Genomic DNA, 22,582 nt, shown 5'->3' with positions numbered 1-22,582 from the left:
ATATCGAGGCGTCTTTTTCGCCGCGTTCGGGTATCTTGTATCTCGTCTTATCCCCACATTATCCGAGGGACGAAGTGATGACCAAATGCACTCTTATGCTCAGCCTACTCGCCGCGCACGACTCTGCCTGAGTATCCATACGACTGTCTAAGAACTTTCAGGTTCATTTGAGAGCTCCATTGGCCTTCTCTTTCCATTTCCCGCTGTCATGACGAGGTAGACCATATTGAGTCGCTCTGACTGCGGGTGCGAGATCGACTTCTCAAAGACAGCACCATGTCCTACGTCGTACCTATCCATCGACCCAGCGGCGTCCGACATGCGGTCAAGCTGAATTTTTTGGATCCTGACATGGATACCCTTATAGTTGCGTCAGTACATCAGCTCAGACATTCACGCGACGCAGTCACTGACCCACGAAACAGGAAAGCCAACCGTCTCGAAATCTACGAGCAAGGACCAGAAGGGCTCGCCCTCCTCCACACAAAGACCGTCTACGGCTACATAACGATCCTAGAACGATTCCGGCCCTCTTCCTCCAAGACAGACCACCTCTTCGTGGGCACAGACCGCTACCAATACTTCACGTGCTCATGGAACGCCGACATTAAACAGTTGAAGACCGCGCAGAGTTACGTCGACCTGGCAGACAAGGTCCTCCGTGACTCCAGAGAGCTCGACAGATGCCACATTGATCCGACGGGACGCTTCATGACGTTGGAACTATACGATGGCGTGGTCACAGTTCTGCCATTTGTACAGCCGTCTAACAAACGGGTAAAACGAGAGAGCAGCTCGAATGCAGTCGGGACATTAGGCGAGCCAGTCCAAGTCAGGATCGAAGAACTCTTGACACGGTCGTCTGCGTTCCTGAGAAGTGATCCGGACAGCAGAGAGGACCCGAAACTCGCGATCCTCTGGGAAGATAACCAGGAGAATCCGCAGTTGAAGATACGGGAATTGAAGTATTACCCCGGTGGTGAGCAGGCAACAGCCGACCTAGAGACGGTTGCTGAATTACACGGTGATCAGCTCGATAAGGGTGTGAGCCACTTGATACCCGTTGCTGCGCCGTATGGAGGACTTATCATCCTTGGGGACCATGCAATTCGGTACGTCGATCGAGATTTGAATAATGTCATCACACAGCCGCTGGACGATAATGCGACGATATGGACGTGCTGGACCAAGATCGACGACCAACGATACCTTCTGGCGGATGACTTTGGCCGGCTGTTTTTCCTGATGATCGAGGTCAGCGGGTTTGACGTCTCGTCGTGGCGTCTGGATCCTGTTGGTGAGGCCTCGAAAGCTGCGTGTCTCGTGTACCTCGATGAAGGGTATGTCTTTGTCGGATCACACTCGGGTGATTCGCAGGTCGTGCATATCGAAGAAGGTGGCGTTCGAGTTGTGCAGACGTTTTCCAACATCGCGCCCATTCTGGATTTCACAATCATGGACTTGGGCCGTGGTGCGGAGGGTGCACAGTCACTTGAATTCTCGTCTGGACAGGCTCGGATAGTGGCTGCTTCAGGGGCGTGGCAAGATGGCACGATACGGAGTGTAAGAAGCGGCGTTGGACTCGAAGAACTCGGCACGATCGGCGAGATATCTCATGTCACAGGCCTATGGGGCTTGAGTTCCACAGGGCAAAGCGATGTGCACGATACACTGCTCGTCTCGTTTGTCGGTGAGACGCGCGTCTTCAGGTTCGACGCTGAGGGCTCGGTCGAGGAGGTCGATGCTTTTCACCATCTGGACCTTACACAGCCGACTCTGTTTGCGGCGAATCTTCCTGATAGGAAACTTGTCCAAGTCTGCGAAGCAGGACTCCGGATTACGGACCTCGACTCTGGTATGCTCACACTCGAATGGAAACCTTCCGACGGAGCCGCAAAGATTACAGCAGCATGCGCCAACTCAGTGCACCTGCTAATCGTCGAGAGCGGTCGTACACTGCATGTCTTCCACACGGCGAACAGCGATTCGAAACCGACGATCTCAAAGATATTCCCAGCCGACTCGCAAATATCGAGCGTCACAGTGCCAGACTCGCAGGCGAACGTCTGTATTTTATCATTCTGGCAGACTGCATCCGTTGCAATACTTGACCTTCACACCCTTGAAACACTCCAGACTCAAGAGCTAGGCTCGCCAGGCACGGATATTCCGCGGTCGGTGCTGGTCGCAAACGTCCTGCCCGACGCCCCACCAACATTGTTCGTCGCCATGGCCGACGGTACAGTACTGACGTACTCATTCGACATCAGCAAGAATACACTCTCAGGCATGACTAGGATTCTTCTGGGAACGGAGCCGGTGTTCTTCAAACAATTGCCCAAAGATCCCGAGTCTGAATCGGATCTGTCCAACGTGTTCGCATCATGCGAGCAGCCGTCGTTGATATACAGTTCCGAAGGCCGGATAATATACTCGGCCGTCAATGCCGAAAGCGCGACTCGCGTGTGCAATTTCAACAGCGAGGTGTACCCCGGGGCTATTGCAATTGCAACACCTAGGGAATTGAAACTCGCAATGATCGGAAGAGAGCGCACGACGCAACTACAGACACTGCCTGTTGGCGAGACGGTGCGGTGTCTCACGTACGAGGCCAATGCGAAGCTGTTTGCTTTGGGCTGCGTGCGGAGGATCATGGAGGGTGGAACAGAGGCGCTGCTATGTTCGGTCAAGATCGCGGATGAGGTGAGTTTCAAGGAATTGGATTCAGTGGAACTGCAGGACCGTGAGCTTGTCGAATGCATTGTGTCGACCGGCAGCTTTGACTCTGAAGAATTGGGCCTGGGCGAAATGTTTGTGGTGGGCACGAGTATTCTCGAGGAAGATGATAGCATGGGCGGCGAGGAGGTCATGAGAGGTCGGATACTGGCTTATGAGGTTAATAAGGAGAAGAAGTTGAAATTGGTCACGCAGATCAAGGTCAAAGGAGCGTGCAGGAGTCTTGCCATGTGCGAGGGAAAGATTGTCGCGGGTCTGGTCAAGACGGTAAGTTCTGCATCGGGAAATCAGTGTCTGTGTACTGACAATGTGATTTCAGGTAGTACTCTATGGACTTCTCCCGTCGTCAACAAGGGGCGGGCACTCTCTGGAGTTGTCCAAGCTGGCAACGTACCGCACCTCGACAAACCCTCTGTCACTGGCAGTCACGCCAGCTACGCAGGACACACCTGCACAGATTGCCGTTGCGGATCTGATGAAGTCACTGTCGATTCTGCAGGTTATTCCGCCAGATTCGACAAATCCGGAGTATAGACTCCGGGAGACCTCACGGCATTTTGCGACGTTATGGTCTTCGGCGACAGCGGCCATTGCAGACAATGAATGGGTCGTGGCGGATATGGAGGGTAACCTGATTACTCTCCGCCAGGGCTCTCAGGATGTTGAAGGAGATTATCGTCGCCGGCTCGAAGTGACGGGCGAGTTCCGGCTAGGTGAGGTGGTCAACAAAATTGTTGCAATCTCGTCGACGCCCGCCCCGTCGCAGGTCCAGAAGACGGTCGATGGAAAAGCAAACGGCGATGATGCCAGGGCCGGAAAGACGGGCAGTCTCGATCCAAAATTGCCTCGTACAGGTCCACTGGTCACACCCCGAGCGTTTTTGGCTACGGTCGAGGGTGCAATCTATATGCTGGCGACGATCAATCCGGCATATGTGAATGTGCTGTTGCTTCTGCAGTCAGCGCTGGCGGGTCGCGTCCAGGCACCGGGGTATATGCCATGGACGAAGTTCCGAGCATGGAAGACGGAAGTCATGGAGAAAGATGAGCCGTTCCGTGTGGTGGACGGGGAGATGGTCGAGCAGGCACTTTTGGCATTGAATGACCAGGAGCTCGAAGTGGTTTTGAGAGAAGGCGGACTCATGGAGGAAAATATCCACGTGAGTGTCGAGGAAGCGCGAGCCTGGGGGGAGGAGTTGAGGAGGCTGTACTAGACACGATCCAACCAGCACACTGAGAAGTTGGTTTTGAGCATGGACTTGCCTCTTGGGGGGTACGCTCTAACAGGCGCTGATCAAGCTAAGTCTTGAACTCGGCGTTAATGTAAAGTATACAGAGATAGCATGTCGCTTGATCCGGCTGTTCGTAGAGAACAATGTCATGGTAGTAGAAGTTAGTCATGGCGTGTATTTATGCCGCTCGACCTCGTGCCGTCATATAGGGCATAGGAAGATATTCATGCCGCTTGGTCAAGTTGATCTCATGCTCATAATGCTGTCTGCCATAATGTTGGTCGTTGGCCGTCCTTTAGAAGCGTCCGAATCCAATCGTGCCAGTTATACCACTTAGCTCGACTGGCCGGACCACAGTCCATCGCTGCACGGCTGCCGCTGCTGTATTTTTCCTGTCCCTGTTTGCCTCGACCTTTAGACGGGCGCTTATGCCTTCTTCCGGCCCTTCTTACCACCACCACCACCACTCCGGGCCCCTTCTGCGCTCTTATTCCCCGTCGTGCCTTTACTTGGCTGCTGCTGCTGCTGTTGTTGTTGTTGCTGCTTCTTCATGGCCTCGGCCTCCTCGGGCGTGAGGAGCTTGACGATTTTGCCCTCCCGATTGACCAAGGGGATTTTGCCGCCGAACATTGCGGGGTCTAGGTTGGGTTGGGGGTTGGGATTGCCATCCTTTTGTTGTTTCAGAAATTCCAGGCGCGCTTTGATTTCTTCTTGTCTTTTGTCCGGGGTGCCCGTGATATTGCGGAATAACGATTCTAGGTGTGGTCGGAAGAGGAGGTATGTGGATAAGATGATGATGGCGCGGAGGAGGGATTGTACGTTCGAGCGCGTGAAGTAGGCTTGCAGTGCTGGGGGAAGGGAGGAGTGGAGGTCGGAGAGGAAGGTGTCGAGGGTGTCGAGAAGGTTGTATGTGTCGGGCATGTTGATGCAGATGCAAGGAAAGGAGAGCGTCGGAGAAGCAGTGTGAGGGAGGGAGGGGGAGGGTGAGTGGTTTGTCGAGAGGAGGACGGACTGCAGAGGGAAAGTCCTCTGTGAAGAAGAGGGTCTTTCAAGATTGGTTCTTATGGGTGAAGAAGAGGTAGAATGTGTCCGTCTGGAGTTTGGTCTCTAGCATGATGCTACTTAGATACCTAGGTATGGAGTGTACTCCGTAAGGCTGATGAAAGTCGGCACAGTCTCCGTACGAAGCATCACTAAGTTAGGTTAAGTTAACTAGCGAGCTAGCCTTCCAGCCTAGCGCGCCTAGTAGCCTACCTGTGCCAAAGTTAGTGCTCAGTTAGTTACGAGTTTACCTGGTAGGCTAGGAACCACTCGCCTGCCGTCCTTGATATCTTTCAGGGAGAACTCGCATCTGTAAGAGTAAGACGGCAGTGCTTATCATTAAATGATCCTTCCCTTGGCCGGCAAGTCATCGAGGTAACCCATCATCATGACGAGTGAATCGAGTGGTAATCCCACACGGGGGATTTTCCTGTTCACTCATCCGCGCACCGCGTCCAACCTGCTTTTACGTATCTTGAACTTAGAACATCAACCTGCGGTGTTCTCACCCACGCCACAAGACCCTTCAACCATGTCTGGCGGTAGGGAGTATGGCTACTTCTTTCTACCAACCATGGGCCAACGGCTCGAGCTTGCTACCCGACCACTGGATGATTGGACAGAACAAGAATCGATCCAAACTAAGAGATGCTTTCAAGAATGTTCTGATGATTTGATGAGCTATGCAGAAGATGCAGTGAAGAGTGGTAAGCTCGCCTTCGTGAAGGAGCATCTGTACTGGATGATATCACCCTTCGCAGAGCGGCCGGAAGAAGGCAGACATTCTGGACAGGATGCGGATTGGAAAGTCACGATCGGCGAAAGACAAGCCCGACAGGGAGGACAAGAACTCTTCCAGCACAATACTGGGAGGAAGCGGACTGGCTCAACGGGAAATCCATCAGTTCTGCCAGATGACTTCTTCCTATCATGGACTCCAACATTCCTGATTCGTCATCCTGCGCTGGTCTTCCCGTCCCTCTACCGTACCTCAGTTGACCTTGAAGGCCAAAGCGCGGCCAGGAGTAATATCGATGGTATTTTTCGCTCTGAAATGACCATGAGATGGCTTCGCGTCTTGTGGATGTGGTTCACCGAGAGGTATCGAGAGCAGCAGAGCACAGTAGACTCGGCAAAGGCAGAGCCTACTGGCGATCGCCAGCAGGCTGAAGCATCGCGGCCGATTATCCTCGACGCAGACGACATCATCCTTGAACCGGAAGTTGTACATCGGTACTGTGAGCTCACTGGCTTGGATCCGACTAGATGCCGCTATGAATGGCCAGCGGCGACTGCTGTGGAACACGCGGGGATGTCTTTCATCGAGAAGAGAATGAAGTCGAGTCTTTTGGCCTCGAAAGGCATCGTCCGCGAGGGCAAGACTGCCGTTGGACTCGACATTGAGGAGGAAACGAAGAAGTGGGAGGACGAGTTTGGTGGACTTGAAGCTGGGAAGATCAGACGGTGGGTCTACGATGCTCTGCCGGACTATGAATTTCTGAGGGCGGCCCGGCTGAGACCTTAGCAAAGCACAAGCATTCTTCACTCGGGTTGGAATTGCTGCCAAGTTTGGGCACTCCCACGACATTCAGGCTTGTCAGCTACCTAAGCAATGAGGTCTCTGTAGACACGTACGGTACACATCTTTTGGTCCATAAACTGCTCTACAAACCCTTCAGGCCTTGGCTACCAGTGCGCTCTTGGACACGACAGTCCGCGCCAATGACATGATCGGCACTGCGGCCAGAATATCGAAGACTGTCACGTCGGCCTTTGCCTCCTTGGTCAGCCAGTTGCGAATTTCGACTGCAACGAGCGAGTCCACACCGTATGTGTGCAATGGACGACCGCTGTCAACTTCCTCGACCGATGTCTGCATCATGCTCGCAACCTTCTCGACTATACCTCGGGTAGCTATTTCATGGGCACTCTCAAGAGACACAGCGCCCGTCAGTCGAACCTTGAGGGATAGCTCCGCGTCTCCATTACCCGTTCCGTCCTTCACTCGATGGCCTGTCCACTCCAGCACCGAGAATCGAGGATCGTCATAATAAAAGGGTCGCCGAATCCCGGCTGCTGTTACTCCGCCTCCCGTGGCAAAGCCGGTAAGGATTTGTGCTTCGACATCATCACTGCCGGCCATTTCGCTCTCCATGACCTTGCGTAGCAGAGCGTGTAGGTCTGTTTGACGTATTCCGAAAGGCTCCTCCCAATCTTTCAGATCACGGCTGGCGTTAGCGGTCCCTGTGGCCAGGACTCCGACGTCTCTCATGATGCCGAGATCGATCGATACCGCTTTGAGGCCTATGCTTCGACGGTAATGAGCAAATGCATCCTCATAAGCACCAGCAGCTGCGTAATTGGCTTGCCCACGGTTTCCAAAAACCCCAGCGAACGAGCTGAGGATGATGAAAAAGTCAAGATCTTTTGGAAGATGCTGGTGAAGGCTCCACGTTCCTTGCACCTTTGGCCTGATGGATTCAGTCCACTGTTGGTGACTCATTCTTTCGAAAAGGACGTCTCGCAGCACCATTGCGCACTGGAACACCCCCTTGATGGGCGGCATGTCGGTCCGGCAGGTTTGTAACACCTTCTCGAGCGCAGACTCGTCGGCGATGTCGCACGGGTATGCTCTAACTGTGGCATCCTGCTTCTTCAGGTCTGCCAGCAATTCCTTTGCTTCATCCGACGAGGGGCCAGAGCGGGACAGGATGCAGATGTGTCTCGCCCCATGCTCGACCAGCAGGCGAGCCAAGCTGTTCCCAATGCCTCCGAACCCTCCCACAAGAACATATGTGCCATTTGCCTTTAGCTTTAGCTCCGCTGAGGGATTGCGATGCACTCTGACGACATCTTCTGGCGAGAATGAGAGGACGAGCTTGCCTCGATGCCTGCCAGCTTGCATGATGCGGAACGCGTTCTCCATGTCTGAGACAGAGAATGTGGTCAAGGGGTAAACTGGTCGAGTTACCTTTTTCCGAAGAAGATCGAATGTCCCTTCGAGTATGGCAGCCATGAGATCTGGTCGAGCCGTTGTAACGTGCTGGAGGTTCAAGAACGAGAAAGTGGCGTCTTGAATGAAAGGTCTCATATCAAGACGTGTGTTGGCCAATATGTCTTTCAGACCAATCTCCACAAATGTGCCAAAGGGAGCTATACAGTGCCAGGTCTGTCGCAGCTGCTCTCCTGCCAGCGAGTTGAGGATGCAGTCAACTCCGCGTCCGCCTGTCATTCGTTTGACCGCTTTTGCAAAGGAATTGTCACGGCTGTGGAAGATATGGTCATCCGGAATGCCATAGACTTCTTGCAACAAAGCTCTTTTGTCCGCCGAGCCGACGGTGGCAAAGATCTCCATTCCGTGGTGCTGTGCCAGCTGGATAGCTGCTTGTCCCACACCACCGGCTGCGGCATGAATGAGAATCGTCTGGCCCTTCTGGACCCGCATTACATTGACCAGTGCGTGATATGCTGTAGCATGTACTAACGGCAAACCAGCGGCTTCCTCAAATGTAATGTCGTCAGGAATAAGCTGGCAGAATGCAGCAGGACTCCGGTAATGGGTCCTGTGTGCACCGTGCCCGAGACAAGAAACTCGCTGACCGGGCTGGAGGGAGGTCACGTCGCTTGCTACGCGTGTGATCACTCCGCTAGCTTCAAAGCCGAACAAGCTATCAGGGATTTGGCCCATGGCAACCATGACATCTCGGAAGCTGTGCAAGGTCAGTAAACAAATCAACAGACTCACGGCATCCGCCAAAAGAACTCACTTAATACCTGTTGCTTTCACCTCGATCTCGACTTGCCCCGGCTGCAAGCTTGACCACGCTAGGTCATCAGCCTCGAATTGCAGGGAATCAAGCATCCCCGGAGACCCAATGTGGATCTTTTGAGGCCCGTGGCATTTGCCCAGTGGCATCAGTTCGACCTTACCACCATGGAGATAGGCCGATAGTTCTTCGTTGAATGCTCCATCCTGGAGCGCACGGCTAATATGCAAGGCGCCTTCTTTCTCGACGAATTCGCTGTCTGAGCATTGGGACATCGTGAGCTTGGCGATATGCGAAGCCAGACGATCGGGCACTTCCAGAGACTTCGGCATTGCTTGCAATGTGCGGAAGCGGATATTTGCTGATTCATTGCGGACGCTACGGGCGAGCCCCGACGCCATTGATGCCGTCGGTTGATCGTGAGAAGTGACCCAGAGCACGTCTGAAGCTTTCAAGATGAGGGATTGCAGGAATAAGAAATCCTCGGCATTCATCGTTGGCAGTAAAGCCTCATCCACTTCCGCAAGCACGATGAAATTGCCGCTGGACTGCAACGCAGACTCATCACCCCACTTGACACGGCTGCATCGACATCCAGCCTCAGTGAGCTCGAGAGTTACTTTGGAACCCAGCGCAGCTGAGACTCGCGTAGGATCTCGAGGTTCGACGATGTTGAGTTCTTTTCCGGGCACAATTGTGTTGAAGGTGGGATCAGGCACCTGAGCCACCACAAGACTGAATTGTTGACAATTTTCGTCCTCAAAGTCGGCGCATTGCAAGACGATCTCGAAGCCTGCATGGTTGAGAAGCGCAACCCAATCACTTTCGTTCATGACCCCATTTTCGCCTCTTCTCCTGCTCACAACGTCAGCCCATCCACGGTTGAATGAATCATGGCAATGAACTCACCTCCACCAGCTTTGAAGACAACCTAAAGCACACGACAACTGGACACCAGGCTTTGTGGTCTCGATCAAACATAATCGCCCGCCGGGATTGAGCATCCGTTTCAGATCAACAAGGGCAAACTCGATGGACTCGGCACCGTATAGCGCGTTAGGAGCGATAATGATGTCGTATGTCTGCATATCCGTCGTTTTCCGTCCCTTTGCGCTGATATCATCGACCAGGAACTGCAACGAGGAGCTCCATGGTTTCAGACTCTCCTCAGCAAGGCCTCGCATCGCTTCCGTGGGGCACGCGTATGTATAATTGGTAAAGATACCTCGTCTCTTGGTGAGGATCTTGGTAGCAACGCCGCCACTAGCACCTCCAAGCTCCAGAATTGAAGCATTGGGGTACGAGAAGAGGACCATGTCCACGAACTGTGTCATTATGAGACTGTGTCTGGAAGACGGGATCTAGATGGTCACTTACATCAGCGAGCTTACTGGCGCACGCTCTGACTCCCGGAGTATTCGAGAGATATCGGTCCACAAGGCTCTCCTCTAGCATGAGTCGCTCCGCCTTCAACTGCCCAAGGAGGATCTGTGTTAAGACCGTTGCCGTCAAATACAGCTTCTCGTCATCCGAATCCAAAGAATGGAACTCCGAGTTGGCGGCTTTTGCAATCTGATCTGGTAGACCGTCGCCGAATGAGTGCTGAAGTGGGTGCTTGCGGGCCACGACAAGGTCTTGTTGGTTCTTCATCCACTCATAAAGTCTCCGAAGGTGCGCTTCAGGCGCCACACTGCTGGGCTTCACACGGTCCAGAATTTGCCGCATGAACATCAAAGCCAGATACTCGGATTTGTTGAAGTGTCCAGACTCCTCAGCGGTCATTGTGTGTTGGCCAACTGCTTTGAAAAGCTCAAATTGTCCCTCAACGGAAAGGAGATCAAGGCATGGCCTCCAGACCAGCTTGCTGCACATTCCCCTCTCTGTCATCTCTTCATCTTCTGCAGACGTGTCGACACCTGAACCCGAGAATGCAGCACAGGTGAAGCCCCGAATTCTGACCAAAGGGTCCTCAACCGTCTCATCAAGCATCACTATATCTGCTTTGAGCTCCTTCATACCGTGTCTGGCGGCTGTTGAGAAGCCTCTGAACAGCGAATCTTCTTGGAAAGGAGTATTGGCAGCAACAACAACTTCGTCAATTGCAGTTGGTACCATGGCCTCTTTCAAGGTGCCTGAATTTCCTTTCAATGCTGCAAATGCAAGATGAAAAATCGCATCGAGTGTTGCTGGATGGATGATATGTGGTCTGCCATGCTGTACTTCAGCAGCGGTCGAGTTTGTGTTGGGGACCTGGACGTCACAGACGCTTTTGCCAGCACAATGGGCGACGCTTGTGACACAGCGAAAGGCTGGTCCGTACACGAGCCCTATGGAGGCAAGCTCCTTGTAGAATTCAGCGGCCAGCTCTTTGCTGATGCACTCTTTTTCCATGTCCTTGAAGGCTGCCATCAGACTTTTGTTCTCCTGGTTGATCTCACTCTGGGCTGCACTGTTCTCTGCCACACAGTACTCAACCAAGATCAAACCAGTGCAATTCGCTTTCAACTGGCTTGTCCCGGCCGCACAGGTGGAAATTGTGAACTCCCACCAACTCGACGATGTATCTCGGGTTCCAAGCTGGTGAGGCTTGAGCTGACAAACGCATTCGATGTCTTCTCCTTCCTTGAGAACAACTGCCGAGGAGATTATCACATCCCGAAGTCTGAAATCACTAACCTTTCGGTTGACGTCGCTGAGTTGTCGAGCTGCTTCGATGGCCATGGCGAGATAGCCAGCAGCGGGATACAGTATTGAGGACTGGATTTGATGGTCTTCAATCCAGGGCTCTTCCTCGATGCGGAGGAAGCCACGCCATATTGCCTCGTTATTGTTGAGGGAAGGATAGGGTGCTCCAAGGAGGCCAATTGACGGAAATTTACGAAGGCGAAACTGCTGTGCTAGCCGAGACTCGCCCCAAAAGGTGCGCGAATGATTCCATGAATATGGTGGCAGGTCGACGAGCATTCGAGGAGTTCTCCCAGTAGGACTTTCGTTGATCTTCGCAACATCCACGGGCACTCCTAGAACATGGAGATCTCCAGAACACCCCAGCGCAGAATCGACGGCTGGATGACCCCGATGGAGCAAGGCCCGGTATTCGATACCTTTGATTCCAAGGCTGTCCATGATCTGATTGACAGGCCCGCGAAGTGCCGGGTGCGGCCCGATTTCGATGAACAGGTCGATACTTGGGCTTGCGGAACGCCTTCCATCTGGACCTGTTTGTAACAGAGCGGACACAGAATTCGTGAAAAGAACCGGCGACACAAGGTTCCTGACCCAATTCATGGCCCCTAGTTCAAAGGGGTCCGCAAGATCTCCGCTCACACTCGAAAACATCTGACGACCTTCGATAGATTTCTGGGCTTGCACATCACTCAGAGAGTGCATGTACATGGTTGAGATGGTATGCATATGCGGCGAATGGTAGGCCGTGTTCACCTTCAGTTGGCGATGAAAGACATTCAAATCTTTGAGGATGCCCGCAAGGTGGCGTATTCCAACTGCGTCTCCAGACACAGTGACACTGGACGGTGAGTTGACACAAGCCACGACCAATTCCCCTTCCTTGACTTGTTGGATGTACTCTTGCGCTTGAGTTTCCGAGGCCCCAACAGCCATCATGGCTCCTTCGAGCTCTGGTGCAAGGCTCTTGAGTTGTGACGACAGCACGCCTCGATGGTACGCTATCTTCCAAGCTGCTTGCCTGCTGATGGCGCCGATACAGTACGCTGCAGCTATTTCTCCGCTTGAGTGACCAACGACCGATGTAGGGCTGACATTCCACGAAGACAGGAGATCGACAAGAGCAACTTGCACTACCGTGCAAAGCGACTGGCTATACTCTGGAAGGTCGATATTGGAAGATTTGTTGTCCTTGAGCAGTTCCTCCAATGCATTCCACGGGCATCCTTGATCCGTCGACAGATACTCAGTTGCCGCCTCCACGCTGTCGCGGAAGATCTTGTAACGGAGCAACTCAACGCCCATTCTGGCCCACTGGGCTCCTTGACCAGTGAACACAAAGGCAACGCGAGGGATCTCGGCTATGGGACGTCCCGACGGGCTGCCGATGTCACTGGCTTCAATCTTTTCAATGAGATCGCCAGTCGATGACGCTGTAATATAGGTCTTCCAGATATGCTTGGTGCGCTTGTTGCTAAGTGTGAATGCCAGATCTTGCAGCAATGAACCTTCGTCAAGCCCATCCGCGGCTTCGTGCAGCTTCGATTTCAAATACTGTGCTGTGGACTCCTTCAATCTCTTCATCCCAGGCTGATCACGCGCACTGAAGACGAACAACATCTCACCAGGCAGTTTGGTTGAATCATCGACCTGATCACCTTGATTGACATCATCGCCGTCGATCCTCTGCACGATGGTCTTCTTCAGTGCTGACTTCAGAGGTTCGGTGACAGTGGGAAGCAATGCAACGTAGCGAGACTCCTGCAAATGGTGGTATGCATCCTCAAGAACAGCGTGAGCATTCGTACCACCATATCCGAATGAATTGACGCTGATTCGTCGAGGTCCCTTGGCTGGCCATGCCATCCTCGTTGTCGGCACCATGATTTTCCATTTGTCGAATGGAATTGATGGGTTTGGAGTTTTGAAATGTAGGTTCGCCGGTATTGTGCCAGTCTCCAGGATATATACAGACTTGATCAGGCCAGCAAGTCCAGCCACCGACTCCAGATGGCCAATGTTCGATTTGACAGAACCAACAATAAGCTTGTTTCGCTCGCTGCGTCCTTTGCTGATTGTTCTCGAAATGGCTTCGAGTTCCACGGGGTCACCTGCCTTCGTTCCGGGTCCGTGAGCTTCGAAGTAATGCGTGTCCTTGAAGTCGATGCCCGCAGATTCATATGTGGTGCGGATGAGTTCAGCCTGTGCATCGACACTGGGGACCGTCAATCCCTTGGTCTTGCCGTCCTGGTTCACACCGGTACCGCGAATGACGGCCCGGATATGATCACCATCTCGAATAGCCTGAGCGACCGGCTTCAAGAGCAACGCAGCAATGCCTTCTCCTCGACTGTATCCGTCGCCGCTGGCATCGAAACTCTTGCAAAGGCCGTCTGGCGACAAAAACTGGTGCCTTGTCAGACCTATGAACATGGTAGGATCTAGCAAGAGATTTGTGGCTCCGACGAGCGCCGTTGTGGATTCGCCGGCACGAATGCTTTGGCATGCCAGGTGGAGGGCCACAAGTCCAGAGGAGCATGCTGTCCCCATGGTGACGCTAGGCCCACGAAAGTCGTAGAACCACGATAAGCGATTCGACAAAAGTTCAGCCCCAGCCCCGGTTGCCGCGTACTTGGGGGCGGCGTCCGGATCTCGGAACATGATCTCTCGGTAATCATTCGTGAAGGCTCCAATGAAACACCCGGTCTTGGTGCCTGCGAGAGAGTGCATCGAAACACCCGCATTCTCCATCGCCTCGTACGACACCTCAAGCAACATCCTTTGTTGAGGGTCGATGGCGTTGGCTTCATTTTGACTGATGTTGAAGAAGTTGGCGTCAAATGCAGCAATGTTCTGCCTCATAAAATGGCCGCCTGATGCCACGGAAGTGTTCAAGCGCTTCTTGAGTGGATCATGGAACGAGCTTGTCTCCCACCGGTCTGGTGGAATATTTGAGAAAGCCGCTACACCGTCAGCGTCAGTCTTCATCTAAGGTTGTCCTGGCATTGAAGCAAAGGACCTTACATTTTTCTTTCAGCAGCATATCCCAGAACGCTGTGGGGGTCGATGCTTCTCCAGGCAACCTGCAAGAAAGTCCAATGATGGCAATGGGAACATCATTGGCACTGGAAGGCTCTTGGCCTCCCAAATCCGAAAGGTAAGGCATGCCAACAAGGTGATATCAGGGAGAGAAACTGTTGGTATGAGGAGGGGCTGAGAAGTAGTCCTCGATGGACTTGTGCCAGGCACCTTTTGCCGAGGCAGAGCTGTTGTCTTCAAAAGAATGGAATGTTATAGCAACGAGACTTCCTCGGAGATCACGACGAAGTTGGAAAATCTTGACGCTGCAACCAACAAATCCGGTAGGTTATGTCTCAAAGCTGAGGGCGGTGGCCCTGGCTTCGTGCTTATCAGACTGGTCTCAACAATTTCGACAGTCTGAATACTTCTACCGGAAGCGATCTAACCCTTTCACGAGCTTGAGCGGATGATCACTCTGTGCATTGTTGCACTAGTTGTCTTTCATATCCAAGCTACCCCTGTCCTTACAGGAAACGACGGCTAGCGAGATCACCAAGCAGCTGTGTTCGTATCCTTGAGAGACATGTGGGAGTTTGATGACAGGGTGAACCTCATCTGGTCTCATCTTGCGGCAGTGGTGGGTTTGGATACTGTTTGGACTCTACATCACCTTGGCCATCATTGCGATAAGTCGTTCGGGTGGAGATCCACTGGATATCAGCCTGCTGGCAATGACCCATGCTTGTTTAAGCTTCACTGTGGGTTCTTGGTCTCGAGCTTCGACAATGAAACTACACATGTCTATGAATTGCTGGCTGCATTTCACCATGGCAAGGTAGGTTCCAAGGTTGTCAGTCACAGATACTCGTTTGTAGAAGTTGAAATGACAATCGATTAATGACGGTACAGGGATTTCATCTCCGATGTTACAGCCAGACCGCTAATGGCTAGACTGGTATTACATCAAATCGCCATACCAAGGTATTCGCACCAGGGTGCCAGGTAGGGTATCTCGACAACCAACCGAGTGGACAACGTTACATCCAAGAATTGCAGGGCTATTACCTGAGCACCTGTTTTCGGTGTCGAAGTAGCAAGGATCTATCCCACATTTTAGTTCCTCTTCCGATTTGCTCTCACACTAATGCTAACGAGTTGAACTTGCACTTGCAGATCTTGTTATCGCTCGCCCTTCCAATCTCCCACCAAGCAAAAGTGGACGGTGTCGAACATCATGAGGTCTTCAACCTCAAGGCATGTCTTGAGCATCCGTACCTCGAGGCTCCCCTTCTGAACAAGGCCCACATGTTTGTTCATCCAGGCAGCCTTAAGACATGTGCAAGGATCCTCCCAAGGAACACAAGGCCGGGCACAGGTTGGGCATTCACAAGCGGGCCCCGACTTCGGATGCTGAATCAAGCGCCAACTTGACGTGCTTGTCGCAATGGTGCGGGTGCATCCGCTTGCCAGGCCTCTCATGCAGATATTCCTGGCATGATCTTCACCCGAATAATCAAGAGTCTCTACCGATGTGGATGACTAAGACGAGCATCCTGCTGATCACGGTCTTGTTTCGCAAAGTGTACCGGGATTGGTGGATCGGGGCTCCCATATAGTTGTTGATGAGAGGTAAACCTAACAGCCAACCTCAATATCAGATTTTTAGACGCCGCGACAAGCCCACACTCGCTTCAAGATATTTTACCGCACTCGTTATAATGAACACGGAGACCAGTTTGGCTGGAACAACAGTTCTTTCGGATGTCCCAGCGCCCGATCTTGACCACCAAGAAGAAATCCTGAGCCGACAGCAGAGGCTCGACGATGTTCAAATTGGGTTCCTGAGACTCTATCGCGATGCTACTTGGGGCGACATTGCTATTCTGGCAGCGAGTGCTCTGCTGGCAATTGCTGGCGGGGCAATCCTGCCTGTTATGACGGTACGCATTGTCTTCAGCTTCTCTGCCAACATTTTAACGGGAGAATAGGTGGTTTTTGGCAGTCTGGCGGGCAAGCTGAACGACTTTACTCAACACTTCCATCATCATGACACCTATGTCGGGAACATTATTCAGGACATTCGTCTCGTTCTGAAATTCCGACGCGATCTGTCAAGCTTGACGCTGGACTTTGTCTATTTGGGCCTCGGAGAGTTCTTTGCCATATTCCTTTGCACGTTTGGCTTTGCCCTTGTGGGTGACAGAATCTCCCAAAGAGTCAGACAAAAGTATCTCAAGGCCGCGCTGAGTCAAAACATGGCTTTCTTTAATAACCTTGGAACTGGCGAGTTGACCACACGGATCACCAATGACACGAATCTCATCCAGGACGCCATTTCCCAAAAGGTCGCAAACACGATTACTGCACTGTCAACATTCGTTGCAGCTTTCATAGTTGTACTGAATGTTGCATGGAAATTGGGCCTGGTCTCCTTGTCTTCAGTGGTTGCAATGACACTGGTCATGGCGACGATGTCCAGATTCATGCTCAAATACACTAGGAAGTCGATACAGTCCTTCTCCCTAGGAAGCACTATTGCTGAAGAGGCTATCAGCGCCATCCGAGTGACAGTGGCATCTGGCGCTCAAGAGCAGCTTGCCAGCCGTTACAGAAATTACATTCGTGATGCAAAGCGTGCTGGCACAATGGCCAAAACGTTTCTCGGTATATCCATTGCCGGTATGGCCTGCATCATCATGTTGAATTATGGCTTGAACTTTTGGGTTGGCTCTATCTTCCTTGTGCATGGCGAGATTAGTCTGAATAAGATTGTCACTGTGATCTATGCAACAATCATCGGAGCGTTTTCCTTGGGATTTCTGGCCCCAAACCTGCAGGCCTTTGCTTCTGGGGTTGCAGCTGCGACAAAGTTGTATGCCATCACTGATCGCCAATCACCTCTCGACTCATTCTCTCCCGATGGGCGACAGCTGCTGGTCAAGCCTGACGAGTGGACGGTCGACTTCCACGGCGTCAAGCTGGTCTACCCTTCCAGAGCAAATGTGACCGTCCTGGAGAATTTCAGCTTGCATATTCCGGCTGGAAAGACGACGGCGCTGGTAGGCCCATCAGGGAGTGGCAAGTCCAGTATTGTCAACCTGCTCGAGCGTTTCTATCCCCAAGTACACGGCCAGATCTTGGTGGCAGGTCACGACATACAACAATTGAACATAGGGTGGCTCCGTCAGCACATTTCACTGGTGGACCAGGATCCGGTCCTGTTCGACACGACCATCGAGAACAACATCTTATATGGCTTGCAAGGCTCCAGGCTCGACAATCTGTCCCAGCCGGAGAAGTATGGTCTCATGATGGATGCCGCTACAAAAGCAAATGCACTTGAATTCATCCGAAATCTTCCAGCTGGGTTCCAGACACGTGCCGGCGAGAGAGGCTCTCTACTATCTGGAGGTCAAAGACAAAGAATAGCGATTGCCAGAGCCATTATCCGTGACCCGGGAATCTTGATCCTAGATGAGGCGACGTCTGCTTTGGACACCAACTCGGAGGCATTAGTCCAGGATGCCCTGAGCAAAGCAGCGCAAGGCAGGACTACAATCGTTATCGCTCACAGGCTTTCGACCATCAGAGATGCGGATAATATCGTGGTCATAGCGAACGGCAAGATCGTTGAGCAAGGCACGCATGGAAATCTCATCAAGAGACGAAGCAGTTACTTCAGTCTGGTGGAAGCTCAACAAATTAGGCAAGATCTGGACGAGAAGACTGATATTCCTGCTCCTCCTGATTATCCAGACATTGAGAAAGACGACCGAGTAGCTGCGCAGCAGCAGATTCCCAAAAAAGACGGTGTCCTGCTTCCAGCAAGCATTGAGTCATATCGTGCCCCCGAAGGACCGAGGACAAACAAAAAGGCCCCCGGCACCACTCAGCTGATCCCATTTATCCTCAAGTTTAACAGAGACGACAAATTGTGGATGACAATTGGCCTCTTAATGAGCATATTTGGAGGAAGTGGCACACCAACTTCAGCCATCTTCTTTGCCGAGTGCATTAGGGCCATGTCCAAACCTCCTCGGCTCTACCATGAACTCAGACATGATGTCAACTTCTGGGCGGCCATGTACTTGTGGCTTGGGATCTTTCTATTTATCGTCAATGTTTGCAGGGACCGGGCGTTTGCAAAGTGCTCGGAGAGAATGCTCTTTCGGGTACGTGACACTGCATTCAGGACAATCATGCGACAGGAGATCTCATTCTTTGAGTCCAAGACTACCGGGGCCCTGATATCATTTCTTGCCACGGAAACCACAAACATAGCCGGCCTCAGCGGGCCGATTTTGGGGACAATCTTGTCCATGTCAACCTGTATCTTTGCCGCCATCATCCTGTCCATCATTTTCAGCTGGAAGCTTGGCTTGGTGTGCACAGCAACCGTGCCATTTCTCCTGGCCTCAGGGTTTCTGCGCTTCTACATGCTCAGCTACGCGGAAACCAAGTCCAAAGCGGCGTACGAGCAATCAGCAAGTTTCGCCTGTGAAGCGCTCTCTTCGATACGAACTGTCGCATCTCTCGGACGGGAACAAAGCATTCTCGATGATTATACCCTGCAGTTGACCGCCCAAAGCCATACAGCTCTCAAGACGATCCTGTACTCCGCCATGCTATACGCTGCCTCGCAAGCGCTTCCCTTCTTCTGTATAGCCTTGGGCTTCTGGTACGGTGGCACTCTGATCAGCAAGGGCGATATCAGTTTGTTCCAGTTCTTTGTATGTTTCACCGAGGTCATCTTCAGTGCTCAGACTGCAGGCTACATGTTCGCATCGACGCCAGACGTGGCCAAGGCTCGCACTGCGGCTGCGTCTCTGAAGGAGATATGTGACCGTAACCCGTCCATCGATACATGGTCTAGTAAGGGTCTTCCCGTTCAAAATGCGACGGGGACCATCGAATTCCAGGACGTATCATTCTGCTACCCGGGACAGAGCCACTACGTCTTGCGAGGCATCAATATCAAAATCATGCCGGGCCAATATGTCGCGCTCGTCGGGGCCAGTGGAAGCGGAAAATCGACCTGCATTTCTCTTCTAGAGAGGTTCTACGACTGTTCTACTGGACGTGTTCTCGTTGACGGCAAGGACATCCGATCTTTGAATATCAACCAGTATCGCTCTCACGTCGCACTTGTCAGCCAAGAACCGATCCTCTATCATGGCACCATCCGCGAAAACATTCTCTTGGGAGCAAGCAGCGAAACCTCAGAGCAAGCTCTCTACCAGGCCTGCCGGGATGCCAACATATTCGACTTCATCATCTCTCTTCCGTAAGTCCACCGCTGTCACGATCTCCCACATGGGCCATTTTCTAATTAAATACTCTCTAGTGACGGGTTTGACACAATGGTGGGCACAAAGGGAGTCTTGCTCTCTGGCGGACAGAAGCAGAGAATCTCCATCGCACGAGCCTTGATGAGAAATCCCTCGATTCTGTAAGTATCGTCATGCTCTTCCAGTTCCGGACCACCCACCATGAAATGTTTCCCCCCAAGCCCAGCGCTACTGACACTTCAACCTATTACCACAGACTTTTGGATGAAGCAACCTCAGCTCTTGACTCGGAGTCGGAGAAGATGGTCCAAGCTGCCCTGAATCAGGCGTCCCAGGGACGTACCACCATCGCCATAGCCCATCGACTGAGCACCATTCAGAACGCCGATCACATCTACGTGCTTGAGAATGGCGCAATTGCCGAGCAAGGCACTCACAAATCACTAATGGACGCAGGAGGCCGCTATGCTGAATTGGTAAGCCTGCAGAGGCTCGGTACCTCGTAGGTATCTATGCTATTGGTGTGCTTTTCAGATAGATCTACCACTTTCTAGGTTCTTGAACCAGATACCCACCACTCACAAACTACACTTCAAGCAGCGTATAGTACTAGATACTTTGTTTTGCTGCAAGTAGGTTCTTCTGGGTGTCGTTCGTTTGTTTCCTAAGATCTGTGCCTGCATACGGAGTCCTAGCGTTAGTAACCTAAGGTCTATGTGGAACACCTCAATGGAAGAGAACCACACACGCACACATGCCCTTGGCCCGGTGTGAACACCACGCAAGTCCTAACTAAACCGTAGTCTTGTCTTATGTAGCTCTCATGCAGAAAGACTCTGACACCGCAGCGCCATGGCTTAGACGTATATCCGTGTTGCTCTCAAGCCTTCTGACTGGCCTTGTTTCACCCCGTGCAGGTGCACAGGATTCAATAGTTCGGAGGACGGCGAATGGTACTATGTCCTATGCTGCATTCTGATGATACTAGTAATGGGAGGGTCTTGACTGCGAAGAAGCGAGAAGCACATGTCAGTATAGATATCCCTTGATAGTGGGATCGACGAACGAGGCTCCGGTATTGGGCATTACAGCATTTCGGTACGCGGACGAGCACGGTACGTTGCGTTACGCTTGGACACGGGTTGAATGACATACATAGGCGGTCCAGAACAGACGGGTGCAGGGAGGGTTAAGCGAAAGGTCCTGTTTCCCTTTCGAAAAGTGAGCTGCTGCTGTTCCACCGGCGGCGAGCGATCAAGGCTCCACTCACCTTGCTACATAGGTACCACTTGTACTACGTAGTATGTACGAACAATGGTCTGCCCTGTTCAGTATGGCAGTGCTGGTAGTCCTTTTGACGAGCTGACCCTCCTTACTCCGTATCTTAGATAGCACATCAATTCCAAGGCACATGCTCCAGCGGCATGTGAAGGGTGGATCTCTTGAAGAAGATACCCCTGGTCAATTCCAGCAGTCAGGTCGTGCCAGGTCTCTGCCAAGAATTGTTTCACTGCCTAAGAGCAGGTTAGTTATTGCCTTTTCGACCACGGTTATAATATCGAGACTGGATTTTTTGTGACTAACAACATCATCCCGCTTTCTCCTTGTGCGCGAATACTCCGTGAAGGATAGAATCCTGTAGTTTGGACTTTCCTGTTGGAGGTCCTCTCACCAACACCATTGGCTACACCCCTACACTCCATTACGCTGAGAAAGTATCGATGATGGCCTCTCCCGACGAGATCAAGATTGGCAACCTCACAGGAACCTTCAAAGTGGTGAGCGATTTCTTTCCCACTGCAGGGCTGCAGACATCCCCACATGTTGGGATCCAGGGATACTAGATTGCTGACTGTTGTGAGAAAAGAACAAAGGCTTGTCCGATGACATACTCCCCCTGTTGGAGCTGGTAAGTGCACAACGTTTGTCGTACTGTCACCCTGTCGCGGTGTGGTCGCATCAAGTCAACTCTTGAACTCACTTCTCATGGCTTTGACCAGCAAGGGATAAACTGGCTCATTCGCAAAATGATGGCCGCCGGCGCTCCGACGCTTGTGATTAAGGAAATGATCGATGTCGAGGGGAAAGCGCAACTCGACATCGAGTTATCCGGCCCTGCCGGGATCAAAGGCCAGGACCAGCGAGTTCTCGATTGGCAGCCGCTCAAAAAGAGCAACGGTCCCTTTGGATTGGTCGAAAGTAAGTGACCTTGGTCCTTGCTCCTGGACGTGTGTGGTGGCCGTATCACATTTTCTTTTGTGTCTGACTCAATTTCCGGCATTCTGCAGATCGGGGCCGTTACTATTCCGGCAAGGTCGAGACCTTGAGCGCCCTGTCAGACGCAGACATTGCGTTTCTGGACGCCGAAATCCTTGCGGATGGATCCCCCAGCTCTTGGTTGGGAGAGGATCAGCACTTGCATACGGCCATGGTCAGCCAGGAAGGCGGCTGGACGGCAGAGCAGACATGGGGGTTCGAAATCATCGACGGAAAACGCTATCATACGAGACGCAGTATCGTCACAAAGGATGGGGGATGCAAGCTAGGCCGTCTGGTGTATGACTACATGGGCTGAGAGTGACGGTTTCGAATGTAGCAAGCGCCCAGCAGGTCAGCATTACACATGTGAGAAAGGGAATGGATATCAGTGAATTGAAGTTTTGATAGCGTTACTTAGTACTACAAGTAGCACCTGCTTATCAGATGCAGCCCAGAGCCTTACCATATCTCCACTAGATCGAAGGCGTAGAAGGCTGTATGAAAAGCTTAGCGCTCGACAAAGGACCGTGTGGGCCGTGTAGACCATGCAGCTT

General features: G+C 52.2%; 6 protein-coding genes across 8 annotated transcripts; 4 read left to right on the top strand and 2 right to left on the bottom strand.

Moving 5' to 3' along the window:
- The first annotated feature begins 70 nt into the window (after positions 1-70).
- PV05_00914 (uncharacterized protein) lies at positions 71-4,117 on the top strand. Its single transcript, XM_013465847.1, has 3 exons — positions 71-371; positions 426-3,003; positions 3,056-4,117. The coding sequence occupies exons 1-3, from the start codon at positions 277-279 to the stop codon at positions 3,947-3,949; spliced, it is 3,567 nt and encodes a 1,188-aa protein (XP_013321301.1). The 5' UTR covers positions 71-276; the 3' UTR covers positions 3,950-4,117.
- Positions 3,028-5,073, bottom strand: PV05_00913 (uncharacterized protein). The gene has a single exon (XM_013465846.1). The coding sequence runs from the start codon at positions 4,886-4,888 to the stop codon at positions 4,394-4,396; it is 495 nt and encodes a 164-aa protein (XP_013321300.1). The 5' UTR covers positions 4,889-5,073; the 3' UTR covers positions 3,028-4,393.
- A 229-nt stretch (positions 5,074-5,302) lies between these two features.
- Positions 5,303-13,549, top strand: PV05_00912. Of its 3 annotated transcripts, none has more exons than XM_013465844.1 (3): positions 5,303-9,851; positions 9,906-12,308; positions 12,567-13,549. In XM_013465844.1, the coding sequence occupies exon 1, from the start codon at positions 5,397-5,399 to the stop codon at positions 6,531-6,533; it is 1,137 nt and encodes a 378-aa protein (XP_013321298.1). In that variant the 5' UTR covers positions 5,303-5,396; the 3' UTR covers positions 6,534-9,851; positions 9,906-12,308; positions 12,567-13,549. The 3 variants fall into 3 exon arrangements, with proteins under 3 accessions (XP_013321298.1, XP_013321297.1, XP_013321299.1); XM_013465843.1 differs by having other exon boundaries at positions 5,303-12,308; positions 12,567-13,254; positions 13,305-13,549; XM_013465845.1 differs by having other exon boundaries at positions 5,303-12,308.
- On the bottom strand, positions 6,529-14,819 carry PV05_00911 (uncharacterized protein). Its single transcript, XM_013465842.1, has 5 exons — positions 14,485-14,819; positions 10,153-14,423; positions 9,685-10,100; positions 8,776-9,630; positions 6,529-8,718 (listed from the first exon to the last, which is right to left on the bottom strand). Exons 1-5 carry the CDS (start codon positions 14,624-14,626, stop codon positions 6,684-6,686), a joined length of 7,719 nt encoding a protein of 2,572 aa, XP_013321296.1. The 5' UTR covers positions 14,627-14,819; the 3' UTR covers positions 6,529-6,683.
- Positions 14,820-15,990: 1,171 nt separating this feature from the next.
- On the top strand, positions 15,991-20,370 carry PV05_00910 (uncharacterized protein). The gene is made up of 4 exons (XM_013465841.1): positions 15,991-16,421; positions 16,470-19,765; positions 19,826-19,930; positions 20,026-20,370. Exons 1-4 carry the CDS (start codon positions 16,104-16,106, stop codon positions 20,273-20,275), a joined length of 3,969 nt encoding a protein of 1,322 aa, XP_013321295.1. The 5' UTR covers positions 15,991-16,103; the 3' UTR covers positions 20,276-20,370.
- A 946-nt stretch (positions 20,371-21,316) lies between these two features.
- PV05_00909 (uncharacterized protein) lies at positions 21,317-22,514 on the top strand. The gene is made up of 4 exons (XM_013465840.1): positions 21,317-21,547; positions 21,637-21,678; positions 21,770-21,968; positions 22,058-22,514. Exons 1-4 carry the CDS (start codon positions 21,491-21,493, stop codon positions 22,342-22,344), a joined length of 585 nt encoding a protein of 194 aa, XP_013321294.1. The 5' UTR covers positions 21,317-21,490; the 3' UTR covers positions 22,345-22,514.
- The last annotated feature ends 68 nt before the right edge of the window (positions 22,515-22,582 follow it).

Source organism: Exophiala xenobiotica, assembly GCF_000835505.1.
Source record: "Exophiala xenobiotica strain CBS 118157 unplaced genomic scaffold supercont1.1, whole genome shotgun sequence".
Classification (NCBI taxonomy): domain Eukaryota; kingdom Fungi; phylum Ascomycota; class Eurotiomycetes; order Chaetothyriales; family Herpotrichiellaceae; genus Exophiala; species Exophiala xenobiotica.
The sequence above is the reverse complement of the archived record's forward strand: the minus strand, read 5'-3'. Positions and strand labels throughout refer to the sequence as shown.